Here is a 25,237-nt window from a genome sequence, read left to right as displayed (position 1 = left end):
CATCCTGAGAGGCCAAGACCAGAGCCTCAGCCAGTGTGGATTCTGCTGCCCTGGCCAGTCAGGAGAGTCTAAGTAAACATGTAGGGCAGCCATAGAGAGGCAGGAGGGCCCAGGGGATGAAGGGACAGTCTTTCTTTGTTGGAGACCCTGCCGGCGGGGAGGAACAGGACAAGGTCTCTCAAGGAGAGCCTAGGGCCCTCCTAATTTGCAGGTCCTTGAGGACACCTCTGTCCTTGGGCCGTAGAAGTGAAGACTGTTTCCTGGGCTCAAAATTAATCCGTACGGGAGACCATAGAACCTGTGAACCACTTCACAGTGCGGGGGACTGGTGCACATCACTTCTTCAGTTCCTGGTGGAATTCTCAGAGGAGTCTATCTGTGGACTGCCAGAGCCCGTCACTAGCAGGGGCAGTTAGAGCACTTGTGATAGGCTTTTTGCGCCCTTACAGTCACTGCCGACTTTCATTCTTATTTGTAACCTGAAGTGTCAAAGACTATCAGGGCTCTGTGCCTCTCGGGACACAGGAAATGGGAAAGGAGTGAGGATCAGGGGTGTGGCGTGGGGCTGAGACAGGAGCCCTGATTGTGTGCACAAGCACTTCTGTCTCAGTGACCTTGCCAGGGAGTGACTGTGGATGGGGCTGTGAACACAGGGCCCCGAGCACGGCGCGTGCACCTTACAGGAGGGAACGTGTGGAAAGCGGGCCTGGGAGGCTGCCCTCACTGCCCAGGAGGAAGCACCCTCTGACTGGCTGCCCGGGAGCCATGCCTTAAACCCTGAGCACTTGGCTTACTGCAAATCGGTGTTGGACAGTTTTGTGAGAGATACGTGTTTTTAGAGTTAAACCACTGAAACTTGGGGGTCATTTGTTACAGCAGCTAGAATTACTTCGGCAAATTCAGTGGTCTTTTCTCAATGGTTGCAGCAGAACTAAGGAAATGAAATGTCCCTTATATGAAAGGCAAACCAAGGAAGGCTTTTCCTGCCCTGTTGCTTCATGTGTCTTTGAAGTACATGCCTGGGACTTCGGATCCATCCTGAGAGGAGAAGCCATACTTTCCCTTTTAAGAATAAACATGTTATGAGCAGAATTGGGGCAGTGGTACTGGATGAGATGAAAAGCAGTGTCAGAGGGGTGACCGTGCTTTGCTGACAGCTGTCAGGATGGAGGAGGCCGTGGGCAGAGCGGTTTTGACGTGGATGGACCTAGCTTCAAATCCCTGTGCTGCCACTCAGTTGCTTGTTTTTCCCTTGCTGAATCTCAGTTTTTCTCCTCTGTAAAGTGGCTGTAATAGTGCCTGTCCCACAAGGGTGATTGTGAGGATTAAAGAATCTAAAGGATGTGAAGCACCATGGCTGGCACCCAGTAAATGCTCAGTAAAATTCCCAGTTATGACCATTACTGTGTATGTCCCACATTCTGAGGGATTGCTGTGTGTCCTCATGGGACTGTCGCACAAAGAAACATGATAATGTTGGTCACGGAGGGAAAAAGAAAGGTTGGGCGTACCCCACACCCCACATGCTGGTGAGCCATGACCTCCCACTGGGAGAAGGGGTCATTTGTGACTTGACTGGATATAGACACACGTATCTCGGTTCTGTTCTTTCTCCTGTCTTCCTTGGCCTTAAAGATAAGTTGCTGATACACTAAGAACCGTTAAATTTTCTGCTGTAAAACAAAAACAGCAATTAAGTTGCACTTCTCTGGATGTGTGTGTGTGTGTGTGTGTGTATACATAAGCATTTGTGTAAGAATGAATGAGAGAGAAAGAGAAGAGAGAAGATCTGGGGTAGTTAGGATTTAGTACGAAGGGAGGCTGGCCTGGCAGAAGCTCTTCGCTGCCGGGGGCTGAGGGACCAGGTCAGGACTGAACCCTGAGCCCTGCAGAGATCTGGCAGCCTGCTTGGGGCTGCATCCAACACCCCCTGACCTTGCCAGAGCAGGTGGCAGATGGAGTCTTCAAAGCCAATGAGTTCAGAAATCCATTTCTCTCGCAGAGAATCTGGATGGCTTCACTGCACACTCAAAGGTCAGCCAGTGCCGCTCCCTTTTCTCTCCATGATGTCAGAGGCTTGGGAAGCCGTGTAAACTCCCTCGGTGGGCTGCCTGGGCCCTGGGGACAGGAGCATCCCCTCCACGGAGCCTCAGGGGATGACAGAGCTCTGACAGAGCTCCCACAGCCCTCTCCTCCATATATCCAAGAGAAGATGGTGCTGGCCTGGCCGCATCCCGGCACCTTTCCCACCCCTGCACGTGGAGCTGGCCCACACCATGCAGCTCCAGGGACAATAATAGAAATAGTTCCAGGCTTTCATCACTTCCGTGTGAAGTGCTGCCTGACCTCTGGATTAACAAGTAGTAAACTTGGTTTGGTGGGAAGAGCAGACCACAGACACCATTGGGTTAAGTCAGTTTTTACTTTTCTATAAGGGATAGAGTCCAATCAGAATACACAGTGAAGATCCACAGCATTCCCCTGATTGACAGATGTAAATTCTAAACCCCAAAGTCCTGCTCAAGGGTGCTCAGGTGTGAACAAATCTTCCTGTCTCCAAGCTCAGCATTTTCTCTGTGCACCTGGTTAGTCTGACAGTCTGCAGGGCCACCTCAAAGAGCTGGAAGCCCCCTGCAACTCAGGGTTATGCAGTTCCCAGCATAACTAGGGGCAGGTGTGGTACAGTACACCCTGGCAGAAACTTCCAGCCTCTGCCGCCTTAAGGGTGTAGATTTAGAGCTGTATAGCTAAGGCAAATGTCATCACCCAGACTCGACTGGGAGTTACTCTAGCAGGCCCTTTAAACAAGCTCTAGATATTATCCATCAAGTGCCCACCAGGGCCTACCTGGAGTCTTCAAAGTCCACACATTCCCAAGATTACCCAGGTTGGGTTAAGTGTCCACCCCTGGTCCAGTTTGCCAGAGGTCAGGGGTCATGGAAATGTGACCTGGTCCCACTCCAGCAGGAGTGTTGAGAGGAGACTTGCTGAGAAGTGTCCCCCTGGCAGGACAGGGAAATGGACACAAGTGACCCCAATCTTCTGCTTCCCAGAAGATTTTGAAGTGAGGGCGTCAAAAACTTTATTACTCTGGGCCAACTGCTATTCACAACAGAGTTAGGAAAGAGGAGTGATTCCCCAGAAAGAGGAGGGGTTGACTGGAACTGAACCTGGATCAGGTTCCCATCAGGGAGTTTGAGTGTGTGTAGGCCTGGGGTCCTGGTGAGGCCTAGACCAGCAGAGAAGGAAACTGAAACCAGAAAGAAAAAAGCAGGCACTAGGCACAGGGTGGGAAAGCCCAAGGGAGTTGCAACCTGCCTCCTGTCTCCTTCCTCCTTCCCAAGCTGGCGCCTAGGCGAGAGAAGCACAAAGGCCCTGGTGACAAGGGGAGATCTGTGTGCTTGCATCTGACCAGGCGTGTTGTCCAGCTTGTCTTTGGCCATCAGATGACGTCGTCACTACGTGTGCTGCCGGGACCCCCTCGAGGCTGACCGGGCCACACTGCGCCTCTTGACTGCCCTGCAGATCTCTGAGGCCTTGGCACACCTCTCGCCTGAGAGGTTTTCTTTGCAGCCCTTGGTACAGGTCACTTTCCCACTTACTGGACAGCCCCCCCCAAAAAAAAACGTTGTCGGCCAGTATTGTCACCTCCTTTCCACATCTTCCAAGCATTCAGGGACACACAGGAGCTGCAGGAGACTCAGCACCATTACAGGCACCCTCTTCATGCCCATAAAGTTACGTGGCCATTTCTACCTGTTCCTCTAGCCCCATGTTGGCACAGGGGCCATTTCTGCCTTCACCTTCCTCCTCGACCCACCTGAAATTCGAGACTTCAAGCCTGAGCGGTGAAGCCAGGACCTCACATCAAGCCCCGCCCCTCATCTCCCTACCAAAGGCTCTCTACATCCTCTTTCCGGCTGGTGGAACCTTCCTTTGTATCAGAGCATGATTTCCTTTATAGTATGACTTAGGTTCAGATCTCCAAGGTTTCCTCTCAATGTGTAGAGGGAACATTTGGGATTTCGATGTGTCTCTTTTCTCTTGACAGGCCTGGCTTTGGAGACTTGTTTCTGTAGGGACTATCTGGTCACTGACCTATCTGCTCATCACGTTATTTGCCCTCCGTTTGTAGGAACATATAACATTGATTCCTTTGCATGGGACAGCATGATTTACGGAGAATGGAAATACTGTCCCTGTTACACAGGTATTAAATTAGTATTTGAGGAATGAATGAAAGAATGAATGAAGGAGACACATAAGGAAAGCAGTTGGGTTCCTCTAGTTCTAAAGTCCCACAGTTTCCCACTCAAAGGAGTCCAAAGGAGAAGTCAGTTCGCAGCAAGATGTAAAAGTTATCAAGACTAAAAAAAAAAAAAAGGTATCAAGACTAAGTTTACAGTAGGCTCTTCAAATGGAGATGGTCCTTATTAAGCTCCAAGCTTTGATCACCTTTTCTCCATTTAGGAGAAGGACGTGAGAAGAGACCATTTCACCCCTTGGTTCCCATGAACTGCCCTCTGATGGTAGTGGCTTTGCATTTCGAGTGCACTTGAGAAATATTCAGAACAATAACTTAGGCACCTTAGTAAATCATGAAGGTCCCCCTCATGCTGATGATATGCGTGTCCAGGTTCTAGAGTGCTTCAGTATTTTCTTTCATAAGAGACAGAGGAAGCAGAAACCACAGACATCCCTGCGGTGAATGGCAGACTGCTGTACCCTGAATGAGAACAGATCAGGAGGGGTGACAAGGACATTAGCCCACAGGTTGTCTTTTCTCACCAGGGAAACATTTTAGCAGCAATTTTATGTCAGGTAATGATTCACTTCCCCTACCTGTGAAGATAAAAAAGAGAAAAATAGAGGGAATGCGTCTTTTGGACAAAATAAAGGACTTAGCATTGAGATTATATTTTTTCAAAAAATAAACTATTTTCATTGGGGGATTTAGTATGCCAATATCCATAAACACCAGCAGGGCCACTGAAGCACACCTGAATGCAAAGAACAAAGAAGTGTGCTACATGTTGGGGATCTGAAAAACATGTAACAAACCTCTTAGAATCTGTGCCAGTTGATGTAAGTGACCAGAATGCAGTTGGGACCAGTAGGCACGGTCAGTGTTAATGGGGCGTTGTGTTTCCAGCTGGTGGAGGGCATGGTCAGCAAACAAAGCCAAGAGCATTCAGTATTTCCCAAACAAGTCCTCCTTCTTGTGTAGAATTATCTGGTTTAGGAAAAAAAAAAAAAAGGATGCTAAGCGTTTTCTCATCTTCAACTGGGGTACAAAACCGGTAACTCTTCCAGGTGTCTGTAGAAATAGCAGTCATACAAACTGCGGAAGCATTAAGGTAAACACTAGAGGTATAAAAGATAATAACAATGTGTTGGAAAATAACGTTGCTGCTCAAACAGAAAGTCAACTGCATCTTGACTCTCCTCTCTCACAAATGACCTGCCCCAGCAGTCACTGCCCTGGAGCGTTCCTGCGGCGCACTTGAATAGTCATTAAATAAGAAAGTGGCTAACAGTGGGCTTGGGCCTTCAGCAGTCTCATCTCCAGGAATGGCATTCCGGTGTGACTGCTAATACTGTGGGCTGATGGGCCAGTTCTTCCCCCCGTGGATGAAATGAACTAGAATGGCTTATGCCAACCTCTGAAAGAGCCGCACTCCCTCGTGATTATCTGTGGGGAGGAGAGGACTTCCTGGGTTAGGGGGCCAAGGCAAGGGTGGAGCATCCTGGTGTCAACTGAAAAAAAATGCACAACCTAGAAGTTGAGAGTTATGTTTTAATAGTCTCACAAAACTGAGAGCTTCAGCCCAGGACGCAGCCTCTCTGACAGCTCTGAGGGACTGCTCCAAAGAGACAGGGGAGGAACCAGGATACATAGAAGTTTTTGCAACAAAGACCAGGTAGTCGGAACATCAAGATTACTGTTAGTTAAAGAAAACCAAACATCTCAAGTTAAGGAAGTTAGCGCTTTTCTGTGTGAGGGAAGATGCAAGAGTCTGGGCTCACTGAAATCGTTCCTTTGATGTGCACCTCAGCTATCTGGGGCCAGTATCGTGTGCTTTCTCATCCTGAGTCTCCTCAGGGTGCACTGTCGGGGATGGTTTGCTGGGGGAAATCCTGCGTCGGGGAGGCTGTAATGGGAAGGCTTGATGGCTGCAACATCCTTTGTGGTCTTTTTGCTGGGGGGGTGGGGAAGGTTGGTTTTGGTTTTTGGCCACGCCATGTGGCTTGCAGAATCTCAGTTCCCCGACCATGGATTGAACCCAGACCACTGCAATGAAAGGGAGACCTAACCACTGGACCGCCAGGGAATTCCCCAACATCCTTTGTTCACTGATGTGGCAGGCAACATTTTTCCATCGATAATGGCAAAGGACAGACTGTCTAGAAGGCCGCTGCTCCTGGAAATGCGTCTTTCAGAGGATGTGCCTGTTGAACGCTGTCTGCCAAATGTCAGCAGAACAACCTATTGAAAAGACAAAGCTGAGTTTACTGCTTACCTGGTAATTGAAGGGGAAGGGCAGGGTCTGATCGATACTTTCAAGTATGGTTTAAGGTGGGCCTTTCAGTGTGGCATGGAAGATGATTCAGGGGATGGGGAAGCTTGGTTAGGGTTGGGTAAAGATCATGATGTAATAGTTTAGGTGGACACAGCAAGGTGAGGATTTTGAGACCAGGATTCAGAGAGTTTGGGGGTATAAACCGTCTGTTGATACTTTCTAAGGAAGAGTTGCTGGTTTTCTGGAAAGTCCCAGTAATGAGCAATAATGTTGTCTGCAACTTTCATCTGTCTTGGCCAGAGTCTCTGGGAATAGTAAAGTTAATGTTAATGAAGCCAATAGAATAGTAAAGGCAAGTTAACGTGGAGTGCATCCTATAGACACATGGCTGTGTTGGGGTAGATGGCTTTAGTTCGCACCCCCCAAGAACAAAAAGCAGAACGAGGGCTGACAAGGAGCCTGCCTAGTGCTGTGGGTACCCACACAGACAGCAGGATGTCCTTCTGATGGCCATGACTTCTCCTTGGGGATTCTAAGGAGCCTGGCTCCATCCTTGGCTCCAGTAATGGAACTAAGACCTAGTCCGGGGCTAACCCAGTCAAGCCAACCATGGGGATTAGTACTATCTAAGCTGATTCAGTCAGATAGTATTAGAGAGCGTTTGGTGTGAATGCTTGGACAAAGCCGCTGTCTCTTTCTTGTTGGATATAAGTAAAGAAGCATACACAACAGGAACAGCTGTAGCCCTCTGGACCTCTAGAGGAAGCAGGGTTAGGGTGAGGCCAACCCCATAGGTGGCAGAATAGAGAGAGAAAAAGAGTTCAGACCCTCGATCATATGGTTGAGTTGCTGGATCAAGCCTGTCCTGAACATAGTGTTACCTCTGGCCCTTATGAATATGTAAGCACATACATTTCCTTTGTTACGTAAGCACTACAAGGTAGGATTTCTGTTACTTTAAACAGAAAATATCCGGGACATAGGCGAACACCCACCCCTGTCCCAACTGGTGTTCCCTTGCAGTGAAGAGAACCATCCCCAAAGATGTCATGATATCAACTCATCCGTCTTGCTCACTGTGGTATGTCCAATGTCTACCAAAGTAAGTGGCACAGGATAGACATTCAGTAAAATTTTCCTAATGAAACAAATTGTCAGTGTTTGGTTAATTAGCTTGTGTGTTGAAACAGTTGTGGCCAAAAGAGAGACTCTCTGCTCTTAATGACACAAATACTGTATAAAGTGAGGGGGAAAGCTGCTTTCCTTTTGCATTTATGTCTTATTTTTCCAAAGGAAAAATCAAATGCTGTGTGGATTTGAAGGACCCACGGATAGCTCTCCATCTTACGATGGCTCCCTTGGGTTGTAAAAGGCACGGTTTCCTGAAGAGTGAGGATCCGTCACGTGATTTTCTCCTACCATGTACTGCATTTCATTTGTTTAGAATGAAAAGGAGCAGGAAAACAAAGGTGCGATTTTTTTTTTCCTACGTAGCTCAGGATCTGAGTGGAGCTACTTAAATAGTGTACACACTGACAGTCAGTGTCCAGGTTGAAAAAGTTTACTAGAGAAAGGTCATAAGACAGCAGATGCCATCCAAAGGGATTAAGGTTGATGAAAATTAAGTAATGTAAACATTCCGGGTCTTCCTGTTACGAACGCTTAATGAAGTCTCTGACGGGGACATGGAGGTGTGGATACAAACAGAATGCTTTTTCTTGGGCTCTTCTGCATCTCCCTCCTTGTTGACTGGACACGGGCCCACACGGGGAGCAGAGCTGAACGGGAACAGGCAGCACCTATCCATGAGGGGGAGATGGGCACGGAGGAATTGGCCTGGCTGCAGAGGGGTCTACACAGTCCGTCGTCAAGATACTGAGGCTGAGCATCTGGTGCTTGCGTCCTAGTTCTGGAAGCTTCCATCCAAAGATAGTGAGTGGGGCCCCCCAGTGACAATGACTGTGGCCGCAGTGAACCAGGAGCCAGCCAGGGCTCAGGGTGGGCTTCTGTGTTCCAGCGCGTGATGGCAGAGCTCCTCACAGCGAGCGTTCAGGATTGAGGTAGGATCCAAGCAGGATCTCAGGTTGGCAGGCTGGGGGTCAGCCTGGTGGAAAGGTGAGGGTGTGAGAATTGGACTGACTTTGGCACAGAAGGTCCAGGAATGCGTTGAGAGCCCAGGCCCCTTGGCTGTGGAAGGTTGTTATCACAGGACCCTGATGGCTGGCAGGGCAGCCACATGCCTGCAGTTCCGCCTCTCCAGCCTGCGGGATCTAGTCAACATTGTCTTCAGAGGTGAGTAGCTGGGGGTGAGACAATCTGATCTTGCATTAAAATTTTTACATTCTTTAAAGTTGCAGAGCGTCCATTCCCAGTATGAGTGCTAATGGCTCTTATCCTACTGCTTAAAAATAATGTGACCCCCCCCAAAAATAATAATAATAATGTGACCCTTCCATTGCTCTTCAAGTATGGAACCAGAGTACCACGTGAATGTGGGCTCACCTAGAACTAAATCTTATATCAGGAATAGGAATCCAGGGGTCCTTGCCGAGAAAGAAGTAGTAAGAGAAACGGTACGCTCTCAGGGTAACAAGGGGAAGTCAGGGATAGCGCCTTGGGTCGCACTGATGCGTCCGGCAGTCTAAGCCGTCACACATGGTGTTCCATCCTCTCCACCTCTTGTCCTGCTTCTGTCGCACGTCAGTCGGCACCAAAGGCCTTGAGAAATCTGCACTTTGTCAAGGGGAATCGCTTTTAGATCCAGCTGCTGCCGCCAGATGAGATGCTTGAAAGCAAGAACGGAAAGAATAGGAAGGAAAAGGACTTTTGAAGCACGTGGCAGTCTTTGAGGACTCCTCAGCCCAGAAGATGTTCCTCTTACCATTTCAAGCCAATAATTCTCTAAAGCCCCCCAGCCCAGTGTAGCTTCCTTCACTGTCTTTACAGGTTGTGTTTGAGTTCATGGGAGCCCAGGGGGCCCGCTCTGCTGGGTTTGGACTTCCTTGGTAGTAGGAACTAGGGACAGAATTAATGATAGCAGTAGCACTGAGCCCTGCATTGTAGTTGAGGTGGATGGCTCTGAACTTCAGGAGCGTCCTTGAGCAACTGCAGATCCGTGGGTCAGCTGTCAAGACCAGAAGCGGACTCCATGAGCCAGGGCATGATGGGGAACCAGAGCTATGAAGGAAGAAACCTATCTGGGCCAGACTCAGAGCTTCACCCATTCCCATCCAGAGAGGAGTGCTTAGAAGTTAAGCCTGGGCCCCCTCCACCATCACCACCTCTCCGTGCTCAGAGACCATCAGGTGACCTGTGTTTCTATAAGGCTCTGTTTTTCTGAGTGAGATGTGCTTGCTGCGTGGGGTGGGGTGGGAGCTTGTATAAGGGGCCCTCCATGTGGTTGAAGAAGCTGAAGGAAGGGTAGATTTGGGGGGGAGAGAGAGGTGGTGGAGGGCAGCCAGCCATAGGGAAAGGAGTTTGGTGTTGGGGGAGAAGAGGAGTGAGGACAGCAGGGAAATAGAAGACGTTTAAATAGAGTCCATTTTGCCGGCAGGAGACAAGTTCACCTTCACAGCTCCAGGCAATCTTCAGTAGGATTGACGTGGATTTGCATTTGGATTGCAATATGAGAACTTGCTGAGTCTGACTCCCAGACTAGGGGGTCCATGAAGGTCCTACAGGGTTCAAGATTATTTCTAATCTGCTGTTCACATGCATCTACAGATGTACAAATTTAAGGTAGTTCTTAGCAAATTGAAGCACACCTAAAGCTTTAAACTAATTGCTTAACACAGCTCTGTGCAGTTTTTGGAGTCTGGGTGTTTTTTTTCCCTGAATTCTTTCCTGAAGCGAAATCTAATTTGGAAACTGAAGGTATAAAACAGATAAATGCAAGAGCTACTGTGTCCGAAGCAGACAAAAACTGAGGAGCACAAATTCATTTAATCAAAGAGGAAGGTGTGACCCAGTTAAACGTCCTGGTGGACCAGCCCGGTTGTGCCGCATTCGGGTCTAAAGGGAGGGGAACCGACCGCCGGCTCTGGCTCCTAGAGCTGCTGTGCTTGAGCGAATTACCTAATCTCTCTGAGGATCAGTTTCCTCCTCCCTAAAATGGGGCTGCTAGTATCTGCTTTTAAATACCTGATGCGGTGATTAAATGATATAACATGTATGAAAGCTCCTAGCGTAGTATCTGGGAGTGAAGGATGCTCCCTGACTGTTCATTGAATAAGTGGGAAAATATATAACTCCACCCAACTTTTCAGTCACTCATTTTTGATGATGCTATTTCCATGCTCAAATAAGGATCACTTTTGGGAGGTATTCCAAGTTTGTCATTTCTCTGGCTTTGGGGATTTCCAGTGCTTCACAGAGACTTAGAACGTAGGGTGTAGCGCAGTATTTCATTAAGTCCTTGATTATACGTGGAATCGAGCAGTGTGCCTCGAATGCTCTTGGCTGTGATTTACAGTAAGAAGGACATTCTACACATCACAACACACGCACACATATAAAACTGCAACGAAAGTTTCATGAAATAATACACATCCATGGGATGCATTTTGGAGGAAAAAAACCTTTTCATTAAGAAAAAAGAATACCGGTCACAACCATGAAATTGATTTCACAAACCTATGACGGGTCACGATCTACACTCTGCAAAAGTGAAATAAAGGACGTGTACTTTTAGAAGGGCCAGTGGAATTTTGATGCCATGTGGGAGTATTAAGAGGGAAGTATGGAATCATAACCAGCATGCATTTTTAGGGCCATCCAGAATGCGTTTTCTCCAAAAGACCAGAATTCTGGGTTTTTCATCACATCTCTTTGTCAGGAAACAACACCATGCCTTGGTTTGAGCTTCTTTGTGTAGGTAGCTGCATGTGCCACATTTGCATGAGCACAAATAGATTATTTGTATCACAAATATATATGTATATTTTGCTTTTTTTTAAATTTATTTTTGGCTGCGTTGGGTCCTCGTTGCTGTGCATGGGCTTTTTCTAGTTGCGGTGAGCGGGGACTACTCTTTGTTGCGGTGCGCGGGCTTCTCACTGCAGTGGCTTCTCTTATTGCGGAGCACAGGCTCTAGGCACGTGGGCTTCAGCAGTTGTGGCACGCGGGCTCTAGAGCGCAGGCTCAGTAGTTGTGGCACGCGGGCTCAGTAGTTGTGGCTTGCGGGCTCTAGAGCGCAGGCTCAGTAGTTGTGGCGCACGGGCTTAGTGGCTCCGCAGCATCTGGGATCTTCCCGGACCAGGGCTCGAACCCATGTCTCCTGCATTGGCAGGCGGATTCTTAACCACTGCGCCACCAGGGAAGCCCTATCACAAATATTTTAACCTTCTGGTTTGAAGCTGCGCTTTGCCTACAATGCTTAACAGCACAGAGACACCAACTGTGTGTTTATAATTGAAGAAGAATGTTGGGTAAAGCCACAAAAGGAAGGAGTGGTGACTCTTGTTGGATGTGTGTGTTGCTGCTGTGAAAGAGTTCCCCGAGGTACCTGGCTCCACATTGACTCCCCCCTCCTGCCGGGTCCCAGGTACTGTCCGAAGTCCTGAGGACGCAGGGCCCGCCTCCAGGGAGACAGTGGGGGATTTGTACGGGAGCACAGGCAAGAAAGTTCCCAACCACTCATTGGGGAAGGGTGGTGACCAGAGAGACACGATGACCCACTAAGGCAGGCTCTAGAAAATGAGTAGGAATCCTCCCATTGAGCAAAGAGGAAAAGGAACCTCAAGGAGAAAGGTGAACACTTCAAAGCCATGGTGGAAAAGAAGGGCTGGTGCCTGGGACACCAAGGAGTTCAGGATGACCGAAACACAGGGTACGCAGGGGACGGAAACAAGGCCAGAGAGGGAAGGAAACGATAAGGAATTTGAACCTTCTGCTGGGGCAGTAAAGGAGCTTTGGGGTAATTTTTGAGAAGAGCTGAGCATGCTCAAATGTGTGTTTTAAGAGAATCACACTGACCGTCTGGAGGAGCACGGGCTGGAGTAGTCAAGATGAGCTATGTTCAGGCCTGAAGAGGGAAGAAGTAGAGGGGACGGGTGGGAAAGCATGCAAAGGGTTCTGAGAGGTCAGGGGAGAGAGGAGCTCAGGACGATGACCAGGCCTCTCTGTTGGCCAGATGGAGGGTCCTGGCGTCCACTGAGCTGCAGAACAGCGGAGGAGGGACAGGGTGTTTGGGGTAAGGCTCAGGGAAGAAGGAGCTGGCAGGAGAGAGGGGAGATTAAGGAGGTTCACTGTGTGCCCAAAGCAGTAGAATTTGACAAATCTTACTGTTCCCGTGTTACCTTCCAAAAGATGCTCTCCTGGAAGGTATATTGTGACTTTAACCCCAGACGTGCACACACGCCTGCACGCGCCGCTTCTAGCTCCTACCCTTCTCTGAGCTGGCAGCCAGTCCGATTCTGTTCTGGGCCCATGGCCACATGAAGGAGGCAGATTGGTTCACCTGGTCTTTAAATGAAAATGCTGATGCCCATAATCTGCTGACAAAAGGCTAATTAGCCTGAATTTGAAGTCCCAGATCCCTCGGGGAAGAGCACGTCAGGAAGCGCCAAGCTTTCCAGGGCGAAGCTGTCCCTGAATTAAGGGAGGTTGCAGGTTTTGTCTGCTGGCCTGCGTCTCAGACTCCACTGTGATCCCCCTGAGGGGAGAGGGGACCTGGATTCAGACGGGCGGGCTTCTCCTATTACAGCCCTCTCCCTGCCGAGGCCGAGAGTGAGGACCAAAAAAGAAATTCTGGAGCAGCGGTCATAAAGGGCACTCAGACAGATGGGTGTCCTCTGAACAAGGAAGAAGTAGGGGGGAACGAGGACCGGAGAGAGACACGGGAGACAGGGTCACGTGGAGACAGTCCACGTCAGGTCACCGAGCAGCCTGGGACAGAATCTGTTCAAATCAACCGCACATTAAACCGTGCGATATCTTGAAATCATTCCTCGTCACTAGACACCGCTCCTCTGCCCCCTTCAGATTCTTCAGCTATCTAGAGAAGGATAGAACAGCGCAGCCCTCCTGTGCGCACAGGGCGCGGCTGGCCCCCCTGAGTGTTGGTCTGTGTGTGTGTCCTTCCCCTGAGCAGGGCATCCTCAGCAGAGCTGGGGTGTCGCCAGGCGGGCGCGGGGCATCCAGACTGGAGACAGACAAGGCCCGAGGAACTAGAGTTAATGAATACGGACAACTCCTTCCAGTGTCCTGGCTGAAAGGGGAAGGTAGGTCAGGCCAGTTGCTAGAAAAGGATTTTCTTGCTAGTGAAGGATTTTGAGAGCAGGATTTTCTTTTTCGGAAGCAAGAAATGTGAGCGTTTTTATAGGCTGTGGTAGAGGTCGAGAGGGAAGGCAAGACGGAAGAGAGAGGAGAGAGGGATGACTGATGTGTGGCCTTTAACCTGGAGCCACATGGCCCTGGTCTACTCCCAGCTTTTCTCGCCGGGCACACAGGATGTTCCTCCCCGTTTCAGGCACAGCCTGGCTCCATCTCACCTCTGTAGCCTGTGGAAGCAGATGTTGCTCCCCAGGTGGGGTTAAGAGTAGCCTGAGGCTGCTCTCCATACGAGGCAGGACACCCGGCATCTATGCAGCGCCCCTTACCACCTCCCACAGCGGCCAGAATGAGGCCCAGACGATCTCCTGCCTCCTCAGTTCCTGCATCTCCAAGTCCCCAGGTTTCCTCTGCAGACGTACCGCACTCTCCGGTGTCCTGGAAGCAGCTCAGCCCTCTTCCAACCTTGCTCAGTCTTGAAAGGGCCTCTTTCTCCACCTGGATCCTGCTGGGCTTTTTGCAGCAGCCAGAGGCTGCTCTTATTCTGTTGTCAACTTTGATCAGGTTGTCTGCACAACCCCCCTCCTCCCAATACGCTGCAGTTTGCCACCGCACCCCTCAGATCAGAGCCGCACTCCTTGTCATCCCGTGCACCTCCACGCCCCACCCCTGACGCCTGAATGACACGCCACACCTCTGCTTGGACCTCACCTCTGATTTCGGCATCAGCCCTTGATGCAGACGCTTCTTCCTGTTAAATCGTCTCCTCCCTGCTCTAATTCATAGCCCCCACCTCCATTCACTTCCAGCACGTCCAGCTGTGGACAGTCTTTGAGCATTTATTCTAAAGTCCTAAAGGGCCCAACATTGATGCAAGAGGCCACCCCTCACCCCTCAGGATGCAAACACTCACTGTTCCCTTTTGGCTTCAATCAGACAAACTCCAGGACATTTGGAGGGATGAAGCAGCCGAAAAACCCAGCTTAATAGAGAGGACAAAGCTCTGGGAGAGAATGGAAGAAATTTTACAGGCCACTGGAGGCCTGGACATTCACACAACACAGAAGAGAAGGAAAGGTCACTCTGTCACTGCGGTTTCATGATGGTGTGAGACCTCCACCTAGAATGTGAACCTAAACCTTCTGGGAAGCTTCCTCTGTTCTAGGAAAAAAGAAGATGACGGGGGGTCCATGATGGAGCCAAAGGCAGGCTGATAGAAAGAGGAGCCTATCTGATCTCCAGTAGCCTCGAGAATGCTGGGTTCTACCTGCCAAGACTGCTGTGGAAGCATCTGACCCCCATTCACAGTGCTGCCCCATCTCAGCCCCCCTACATGCACACACAGCTCCACTTGCATGTCTGTAGAAGAGGCCGTCCTGACCGCCGTGGTTTGTACAGTGTAACCCTGGCCACAGGTGATACAAGAGCCACAGGGGCACGTGCTCCCAGCAGCCAGTCTGTGTGCTGTCCAGTGACACATGACATGGCCTGATACCCCAAGGTGGGTTGGGTCAATTAGATACTACCCCTGCACTTGGTAGATGTGAAGAAAATGAGGCATTAGTGGAACCATGAGATGAAGGGAGTCTTAAGAGGTCTTGGTAAGCCATGAAAAAAACCACATTATAAGTACGCTGAAATTGTAGTGAATGGAAATATAGACTCAGTAGAGGATTAAGAAGCCAGTTGGTAAGAAGAGGAGAGGACAGAGAAGTCTCATTATTAGCAGACCAGAGGGCTTCCCTGATGGCGCAGTGGTTGAGAGTCCGCCTGCCAATGCAGGGGACACGGGTTCGTGTCCCGGGCTGGGAGGATCCCACATGCCGTGGAGCGGCTGGGCCCGTGAGCCATGGCCGCTGAGCCTGCGTGTCCGGAGCCTGTGCTCTGCAACAGGAGAGACCACAACAGTGAGAGGCCCGCGTACCGCAAAAAAAAAAAATTAAAAAATTAAAAAAAATTAAACAATAGCAGACCAGAGACAACATCTAGAAGTTCTGATGCTGATGTTCCAGGGGTTACCTTGGACCCAGAGCAAAACTCCTGCTCGTTTCTTCATAGGGCCTCTCACCATGGTTCCTGCTCTTGAACTTCTATGAGAATCCATTTCCGTTATTGCCCCATGAGTGCTTTTGCAATAAATCCCCACCACCACTCCAGCTAACCTTGTATTGAGCTACCTTGAGTGCGTCTCTGTTTTTTGCAACCCAAAGACTGACCAGGACGCGTGTGGACTTGTCCTGCCCAGAAGTATATTTGGTGGGTGTTGGATTTGGGCCACTCTATTTGTTTGCCTTAGTTTGTCACAGTCTAGCTGTGCTTAAGATGAAACCTTAAAATGGTGGGAATGTCTCTGAATAGAAAAGAAGCTAGAGTCAGCAGAACAACACAAGTAGAAATGAGGTTTATCCCACAGAGAGGAGTCCAGAGTTTCTGGAAGAGAAACATAGATGAAGAAGAAGCCCTAAGAATATGGGTGTGAAGAATGCTGCTTGGAGGGAAGCTTAGAAGACCCTGGTTGGTGACTCCCTGTTGGGGGGCATAGAGCAGCTGTGCAGGGGCCCCAAAGATCTGACGGCAAGATGCCTTCCTGATGGTGAATAAGGTGTAACAAAGAGTTAGCCGAAATTGGGCGAACTGACTGCTTCTCCTGGCCAGAGACAACCCACTAGGAGCAAACAGTTGCATCTTCAGACACGATGATTTTGGGGTGGAAAATGAAGGACTTGAGAACACAGGCGCTATTTTCATCACTTCTTCCCATCGCCCTTTGGGACTCTGGAAGACCTAGGAACATCTCAAAGAAGATCAACACTTACCTAAAAAGATCGGGTGGATATTTAGCTGAGGCTATGAACCCTGGCTTAACATTCTAGAAGACACCATTCTTAGCCAAGAGTGCAGAAGATCTTCTGTAGACGGGGGACTGGTGATTGATGAGTTAGTTTCATCAGGAGGATTTAAAAATGAATAGCAGGAGGAAAAGGGAAACAACACAACAAAACAGATAACCCATTAGACCAGTTGCTATGAATGATATTAAATGGGATGTGGAAAAAAGAGTTTCAGGACAGGCAGTGCCCAGGAAGGAAGACCGAAAGCCTAGCTGTAAGTGGCCTTAGGTATCCCAGTGCATCCCTCACAGAGAACAAACACTAACCCAGAGCAAGGTCTGCAGGCACCCAAGCATGTCAACAGACCACTTAGAAATGGGCAGACTAATGCGCTGTGCCTGCCTAGAAAGCTGTGCCTCTGAGGCAGAAGAATCATTGAGAAACAGATGCGTGGGTCTTAGCAGAGATGACCGCACTGTGGGAGTATCACAGGTAGAGGTGATGCTCTCCTGAAACAAATCCTAGCACCAGTGCAGAGATTAAATCTCATCTTGAGGGAGAAGCTCACTGAAAAGACATTTCCTGGAAGTCTTTGTTGGTTGAAAACAGAGGATCTGACAAGTTCATGAGTTGCTTTGCTGTCAGGATAAATCAGTTAGAATACTTTTGATGTAAAAAAACAGAGGGAAGGGGGGAGGGGCAAATTAGGGGTATGGGATTCAGAAATGCAAACTGCTGTGTATAAAATAGGTAAACAACAAGGATATATCATATAGCACAGGGAATTGCAGCTGTTATAATAACTTTTAATGGAGTATAATCTGTAAAACTGCTGAATTACTATGCTGTACACCTGAAACTAATGTAATATTGTAAGTCAACTATTCTTCATTTTTTTTTTAAAAGAACAGAAATCCTGACACAAACGATTAAACAATGAGAAATGTATCATCTGGCTAAGGAATTAGAGGTAAGATAGGGATCCGGGATGGTAGATTCAGGAGCTAATCATGGGGTCAGGAACACTGGATCTTTCCAGGCTGCCGTCTTCAGGTTGGCAGCAAGATGAATGCACTTCCAGGCATTGTGTCCAGACGTGAAAATAACCAGAGGAAAATGCTATGGAGCAAGGAATAAAAGCTATGGAGCTATGGAGCAAGGAATAAATTTCTCAAGTCCCCAACTTTCCCCTTGTATGTCATGGTCAAAAGTATGCCAAGTTTAAATCAGTCACTGGCAAAAGGAATGGGATTATGTGGGCCAAACAGGTCCAGCCCTGGAGATGGATCCCCTTCTCATGAGGTGCCTAGGTAGGTGCATGGCAAGAGGTGGGACCCTGGATGGATGCAGGGTTCACTTAGGAAGAAGGAAATAGGGGGAATGGGTGCTGGGTAGGTCATTAACAGTGTACTTCACCAGGCATCTTCTGATAAATGTAGACAGTAAGGAAAAGTGTATATTAAAATGTGAAGGAGAAGGAGAAAGAAAATTTGCAGCAAAATGAGAACTCTTTGGCAAAGTAGAAGTGATGAGACCCTTAGGACAACTACTCTATCATCAGAGAGACTGAGGCAGTGAAGCGCTGTTTGGATATGGTTAGATTCTCCCATCAGCTTTAGAATCAAGATTTTCCAAACCTCAGAAGAAAAAATAAAGGCTTCTGTTGCTGGAAGCCTTGACGGAGAGACTTGAAATATTTGAAAAGCTCTTCAGAATGCTATTCTGACTGTGCAATCAGAAGTGACAGTAAGGGCGGTGCTCATAGAAACACACAATTTTTTTTTAACATCTTTATTGGAGTATGATCGCTTTACATTGTTGTGTTAGTTTCTGCTGTATGACAAAGTGAATCAGCTATACATATACATATATCCCCATGTCTCCTACCTCTTGCGTCTCCCTCCCACCCTCCCTATCCCACCCCTCTAGGTGGTCACAGAGCACCGAGCTGATCTCCCTGTGCTATGCGGTTGCTTCCCACTAGCTATCTATTTTACATTTGGTAGTGTATATATGTCCATGCCACTCTCTCACTTCGTCCAGCTTCCCCTTCCCCCTCCCCGTGTCCTCAAGTCCATTCTTTACGTCTGCGTCTTTACTCCTGTCCTGCCCCTAGGTTCATCAGAACCATTTTTTTTTAGGTTCCATAAGTATGAGGAACACACAATTACTGATATGTTACATGGACATGTACAAATGATGAAAAAAACAGGAAGGAAAATGCACTCTTGCCTTTTTCTTACTAATTGGTCTCTCTCAGCACCGCTTCTGCCCCTCTGCAGCACTTCCACTGTCTAGAAATTTGCCTGTTTATCAACTTCCCTAAATTTAGGGCCCCACTCCTGAACCTAGACATCGGCTCATCTCTCTGTACTAGGAAGCTGAGCTTCTTCAAAGAACCAGCGTACTCGAGACAAGGCCGCAGGTTTTTCACAGCTAGGTCACTATGAGCTTCGTGCAGGAAACTGCTTTGGTTAGAAATACTGGACAGGATGTGCTTCTCCATATTCTCCTGGGCTAAGGACTCCCAAAGCTACTGATATTCATAGCATCCCAAAGGGATGTGTGTCCTACCGTCCAGGTTAGCTGGCCATGTCACACCCACCAAGCCCCAAAGGCCTTCCCCTGATTCGGAGGACGTTGTTTTCCAGCCTGGACAGAGCCCCTTCTTCAGACTGACCATCCCCTTGTCCGTCTAACCTTCCAGCTGTGACTCCCCAGCGCTCCCCCATTGTCTGCAACTCTGGACTCCGTCATCTGCCCTCCTGGAAAGAAAGCATTTTCTAGCCAGTTCCAAAAGGCTCAAGCCAACATAGGCAGGGCAGCAAGTCAAGCCTGGACCAGAGTTTACCAGACCGGTAGCCCCGGCTGAGAACCTCTCCAGGTGAGAGCTGATCCTGGCCGGCAGGAGACTGGCCTCTCTCCACCTGCCTCCTGTCACACCTCTGCACACGCCGTCAGCACTCTGCGCTACAGGGGAACTCCACTGAGAGGAAGAGCTCTTCTTCTAAAGCCCCAGGGCTCTGCCAGTTCCCACACCTGGCGGCGGGAGGGGGGGCCTTGAGAGCATCCTTCACAAAACCAGCCCTCGTCTGGTCTTGGCCCTCCCTCCCACTGTTCCTGAGCCCAGACCAGGATGGAACACAGTATCAGGTCTGACTTTCAGGACATTTGTCACCTTAAGGACCAGAGTCAACACCGGGGGTAAGTTTGAGGCTCTCAAGGATGCGCCGCACGGGCTCGTGCTGCCAACACTGTGGCTCTGCACCACGTACTTCTTCACCCGTGATCCCGGCCTCAGCTCATCTCCACACAAACCCCAGCCCTGGCCACCAGCCTCTGTAGCTCCCCACTGAAACTGACCTCCCTCCTTTATGATTCTGGACTTTACTGGACTTCTGTCAGCAGTTTTCTCCAGTCAGTGCTCTCGCCTAATAGTCACATGGGTGACAGCACCTAAGTGATCTCCTAAGAGCAAATAACCCGGTCCTGGGGCCTCTGCCATCAGCTCTGCTACCCTTTGCTGCCCTCCCCTGGCCATCCGTGTCACTGCAGGTGACCCTTCAGTGCTCTGATGGCTTCATTGGTGTGCTCATTCTTTTTTTTTTTTTAATCTATTTATTTATGTTTGGCTGAGTTGGATCTTTTGTTGCTGCGCGTGGGCTTTCTCTAGTTGCAGCCAGTGGGAGCTACTTTTCATTGCGGTGCGCGGGCTTCTCATTGCGGTGGCTTCTCTTGTTGCGGAGCAAGGGCTCTAGGTGCGCGGGCGTCAGCAGTTGTGGCACGTGGGCTCAGTAGTTGTGGCTTGCAGGCTCTAGAGCGCAGGCCACAGTAGTTGTGGCGCACAGGCTTAGTTTCTCCACGGCATGTGGGATCTTCCCAGAGCAGGGCTCAAACCCGTGTCCCCTGCATTGGCAGGTGGATTCTTAACCACTGCACCACCAGGGAAGCCCTGGTGTGCTCATTCTGAAGCGTTTGTTTAGGGCCTCTCTGTAGTATCCAATGTGTAGACAAAGGATTTGGCAATAAAAGTATGTGGAGCTTGCCTTGCACAAGCACACAGTCTACTGAGGAAAAGTGAACAGAGACAGAGAGAGAGGGAATGAATGAATATGAATGAATGGGAGTAGAATGAATGAATTCCAGGGTACCCCTGTGAAGCCTAGATTTACTCATCATTCCACAAACTCCCCTGCCTTGCACCTTCGCCTGACAAAGTCCTTGGAGTTGAGCACCGCTTCCCCTTTAGGGGTGGAAATGGGGATCTTTGACACCCGCCCTGCTCCAAGTAGTGGAATGTGTTGGTCACATCTGTCTTCTTCCTCCCTAGCATTTGATGGTTTGTTTTCATTCATAAACCAAATATTTCTGAGCAGGTGGTGAGCATTCTGCCAGGCACTGGAGGTACAGAGGGAAAATGCTAATCCCATCCCCCATGGAATTTACAGTCCAGCTGAGGATGTCTGCATAAGTAGATCATGAGACAGATTGTTTGATAACAGCTTCGATAAGTGTTACCTGGTGCCGTTCTGTCTTGTTCACACCCAGTAAGAGCCCTGCAAGAAAAGGGTATGGGGTCCGTGGTTTGGGATAGAAGAGATGAACCACAGAAGAGCACACCTGTACACGCAGTAGGCGTCTCAGAAAGTGCTGAATGCATGAAAGTGGCTACAGAGAACCGAGCCCATTGTTTCCCATGAGCTCTGCTGAAATCAGCAGCTCCTGTGTTCGCCCCTTGACTGCAGCATGCCCACCCCAGCCTCTTCTATCCACCTACCTCCTCTCCAGATGCAGGTCCAGATGTATGAACCTGCTGGCCAGGACCTTTGCTAGGTTCCTGGTCAAGTAGAGGACAATTCAAGAGCCACAGTCCAGTATTGCAGGGGCTGCGTCTGCTGTGTTCACCAGGGCGTCCCCGGTCCTCCGCACAGCACCCGGCACATAGGTTGTACCTGGTAGTTCTGTGGTGGTTGTTGAATGAACACGTGAGTTCTGCATAATTATCCAGACAGGAGCTTAGCTTCTGCAAGGAACTTAATCGTGATTGGGCTCATCTGATCAATAGAGACAGCTCTCCTGGTTCACTGTAGCCAGAAGTGGATTTATAACCTAATTTGGTGTATTGGCCGCAAAAAGAGTGTAGACCCTGAGTTGTAGTGACCCCAGGGGTCAACCTCCAGGGCAAGGAGAGCTCAGCCATCATCCCCGAGCTGAGATTTAAGGGCAGCCCTTTGTTCAGCCTGCTCTCAGCCCACAGGGGTAGATCTGTGGGAGCCGGCTGGTCTGAGGAATCTTCCCAGTCAAGAAGGGGCAGGAGGAAGGATCACCCGCAGCAGGCGAGAGAGAGCAGTGAGGGCCAGGGGTGCAGAGCAACCGTGAGAACAAGCTCCCGAGGTTTGGGAGAGGAGCCTTTGCCAGGGCGGTGCTTCACTGAGAGGACCTAGTGAGCCCTGGGCTGGGAGTGACCAACTTTTACTCAAAGATCCAGCAGGAGGCTTCCCTGGTGGCGCAGTGGTTGAGAGTCCGCCTGCCGATGCAGGGGACACGGGTTCGTGCCCTGGTCCGAGAAGATCCCACATGCCGCGGAGCGTCTGGGCCCGTGAGTCATGGCCGCTGAGCCTGTGCTCCAGCAGGGGCTACAGCACATTTTGCTTAAAAACTACAGCTGGTTTGTAATTTCAGCCTCAGACAGTAATTACAGCTGCTGGGGCTCCTTGGAGAGAGAATTACGGAAAGGATTCAGCACATTCATTTTATCTACACACTTAACCATCAATTAAATCATTACCGTCTAATCCTATTCCAGAGTCTAGAAATGGTCTGTGAATGTATAATTTTGAAGGCACCGAAGTTTGTTTGCAGATGGTTTTAAGTGAAAACTTGCCCCATTTCCAGAGTCCACGTGTATGCTTTCCCATGGAGGCAGAGCCAGGGGAAGGTCCAGGTCTCCTGGTTGCCGTCTCCCCGGGCCCTGCCGCCGGGGGGCGGGAGGGACGCAGGCTTTCACCTTTCATCTCCCTGTGATTTTGCAGAGCAGGATTAACACTGGGACCTAGAGGAACCTGGGGGCAGAAGGGAGGGGCTTTGGTTTGGTTGCCAAGAGGCTTCCAGGAGGGTCTCCCCCGCTGGACTTCTGCAGGGGCCGTGGGCCACCACCCACTAGCTCAAAGGCAGGGACGAGCTCTTTTCCCTCTGGGAACCGGAAGCTTGTGATGTTTAGAAGCCGGGGCTCTGGAGTCAGAGCCCTGGGCTCACGTTTCTGCCCTCCCACTTCCCAGCTGTGTGTCCTTGAGCCGGTCTTTGAACCTCTGCAAGCCTCAGATTATTCAACACTGTGATGGGACAGTAATAGGCCCTGCCTCGTAGAGCTGTTGGGAGACTTAAACGTGAGAAAATAATGTAACGTGTTCAGCACAGTGTCTGGCACTTAATGGGCGCTCGGGAAGTTGGAATCATCGCTGTTAGTCAGCATACAAGTGGGTACCAGGGAAGGAGAGAAGCAGAGGGAGAACCGGAGTGCCCAGAAATGTGCCGCCGCGAGGCCCAGCGGCTTCTGAGAGCCTGTGGCGCCAGCCTTGGGCTTCACAGCTGCTGCCCCTCCGCCCTGACCTCCCTCGGTGGTGACCCACTCAGAAGCCCCTTGCTCTGCGACCCTATCCTTTCTGAGCCTGCCCTCCCTCAGCTGCTGCCCCCGTGCTTCTCCGGGAACCTGACCTCACTGCTCTGGCAGCTCCCCGAACAACAAGCCTTCTTCCCTCCCAAACCTCTGACGGCCCTTCTCTGTCTCTCTCAGATGCTTTCGTGGACTCACAGTTGGATACAGTTATGCCCCAAGTTTCTGTCTTAAGCTGCTTTCTGTTGTTCTCCATCAGTTGGCGGCCAGGGGGCTGCTGACCCACAGGATTCAGTTGCTTCCCTGCCTCGTGATACCAGAGAGACAACTTCTCTAATAGGCAGGGCTCTTGGGCCAGATCAGCTCTTCTGACTCTGTGCCTACATCTGGGATCCCAGAGACACTGTCTACACCGGAGGGTGCTGGGGGAAGTCCCCTGTTTGGGAGCCGACTCTTCCAGACTGCTGCAGCAGCCCCCTGGCCAGTGTCTGGGCTTAGGCCATCCTGTCCTCCTGTCCGTAGCATGGGGCTCTTTCCTCTGAGCTTGCTAAAAAGCCCAACTCTTGCAGCCAGCATGGAACTGGCCCCCGGGGCTGGCTCCTGCCCCTGCACGAGCAGCAACTATGCGGCAGCCCCAGACTGGGAACCAGCCCCCAGCGCAGCACCACCCAGGTGCCAGACTGGCCTGGAGGGCACCCATCTCATCTTACAGCTATGCCCGGCCCTGAGGCAGGGCTGCAGAGCAAATGAGAGGATGAGAGGCTCCCAGCCAGTGATGCGACAGAGCCAGATGTTCACGGATGGTCACTGTTATTGTTGGAAGGATTGTAAAGCGGAGTTTGTTTTTCAACTGCCTTCTAGAGTTGTACGAATTAAGTGAATTAGTAAATGCAAAGCAATTAAAAGAGTGCCTAGTACCTAGTGTAAGCTTAAGAGATACTAACTATTATTACTGTCATTATTATTGAAGTAGGAACCAGGCCCACAGGGCTGTTGGATTGCTGGCCAGACACACTAGGCAGACCCTGATTCTCCTGCTTTGGGACCTCCCAGAAGGGCCTTCTGTGGGGCTTGTCCTCCCATCCAGTGTCTCCAGGCCCAGTGATATCATGGCAGCTTCCTGACTCCTAAACTCAGCATTTGGTACCACAGGGTGGTCCCTTAAGAACCTGGACTCCGGCATTCCCAGAGCAAGGGAAGGAAAAGCCCTCCCTGGCATTCCCGCTCGACACCTACCAGCCACATGGCCCTTGTGTCAACTCCCTCAAGGAGAAGTGGCAGGTGGATACCCCGAGCTCCCTGTGGGAGGCGCAAGGCTTCTCCTCCCTTCTTCCTGGATCATGTGGGCAGGTGGTCGCTGCCTGCCTTTCTGTCTGTGAGCCACCTTGGTCCTGGTCAGCCCCCGGGCCTCTTGCAATGACTCCAGAGTAACAGAATGACGCCCATCCAGGGAGCAGTAAAGGCTCAGTCCTTGAGAGGAGCTAGGGAAGGACGCACAGGGCACACCCATACCAGCACCACCTGCGGTGTCCACCCTGGGTCCCAGCAGAACCTGGCCGTGACCGCGACATTACCTGTACTCCTGGGGCCCAAGGGCTCACACATCCTGCTGTCCTTTAGCTTTGGCCTGCGGGGATTGGTGACTTGGAAGTATGTGTGTCTGCAGGGCTGGCGAGAGCACTGGCTGACAGATGCTAAGGCTTTCCTCTGCGGTACCACGGTATATTTGGGGGTCTGAGCAGTCTCGACTTAGTATCAGAGCCCCTCTGAGCAGGAGACATGCAGCCGGCTCCCCTGTGCCCTGGTGAGTGCATATGGGAATTGCCTGCTAGCTTCATGTCTCCCGGCCACCCCAGCCCAATTCTGTCTTTCCCTCTCACTCTCCCTGGCTTCCTTTCACAGGGTAGAACCCAGGTTCCTTAGAGTGCACACAGAGCCCTTCACAGCCGGGCTTCTCTCTCTCTCTCTCTCTCTCTCTCTCTCTCTCTCTCTCTCTCTCTCTC

General features: G+C 50.2%; 1 protein-coding gene across 3 annotated transcripts in view; it reads left to right on the top strand.

Moving 5' to 3' along the window:
* Positions 1-25,237, top strand: part of LOC113625047 (synaptotagmin-9) — a 231,055-nt gene that overhangs the window by 145,158 nt on the left and 60,660 nt on the right. The window contains exon 8 of one of the 3 annotated variants that reach the window (XM_027115497.1): positions 17,528-17,591. The exons of the other annotated variants lie outside the window; for them this stretch is intronic. Coding sequence (XP_026971298.1) covers positions 17,528-17,554 — 27 coding nt within the window. The 3' untranslated portion in view covers positions 17,555-17,591. The remainder of the gene's footprint in view (positions 1-17,527; positions 17,592-25,237) is intronic. 3 annotated transcript variants of the gene reach the window in all.

This window comes from Aethalodelphis obliquidens, unplaced genomic scaffold (genome assembly GCF_003676395.1).
Source record: "Aethalodelphis obliquidens isolate GAN/ISIS:26980383/991018 unplaced genomic scaffold, ASM367639v1 scaffold14, whole genome shotgun sequence".
NCBI lineage: Eukaryota > Metazoa > Chordata > Mammalia > Artiodactyla > Delphinidae > Aethalodelphis > Aethalodelphis obliquidens.
This window is presented reverse-complemented; position numbering and strand designations above follow the sequence as displayed.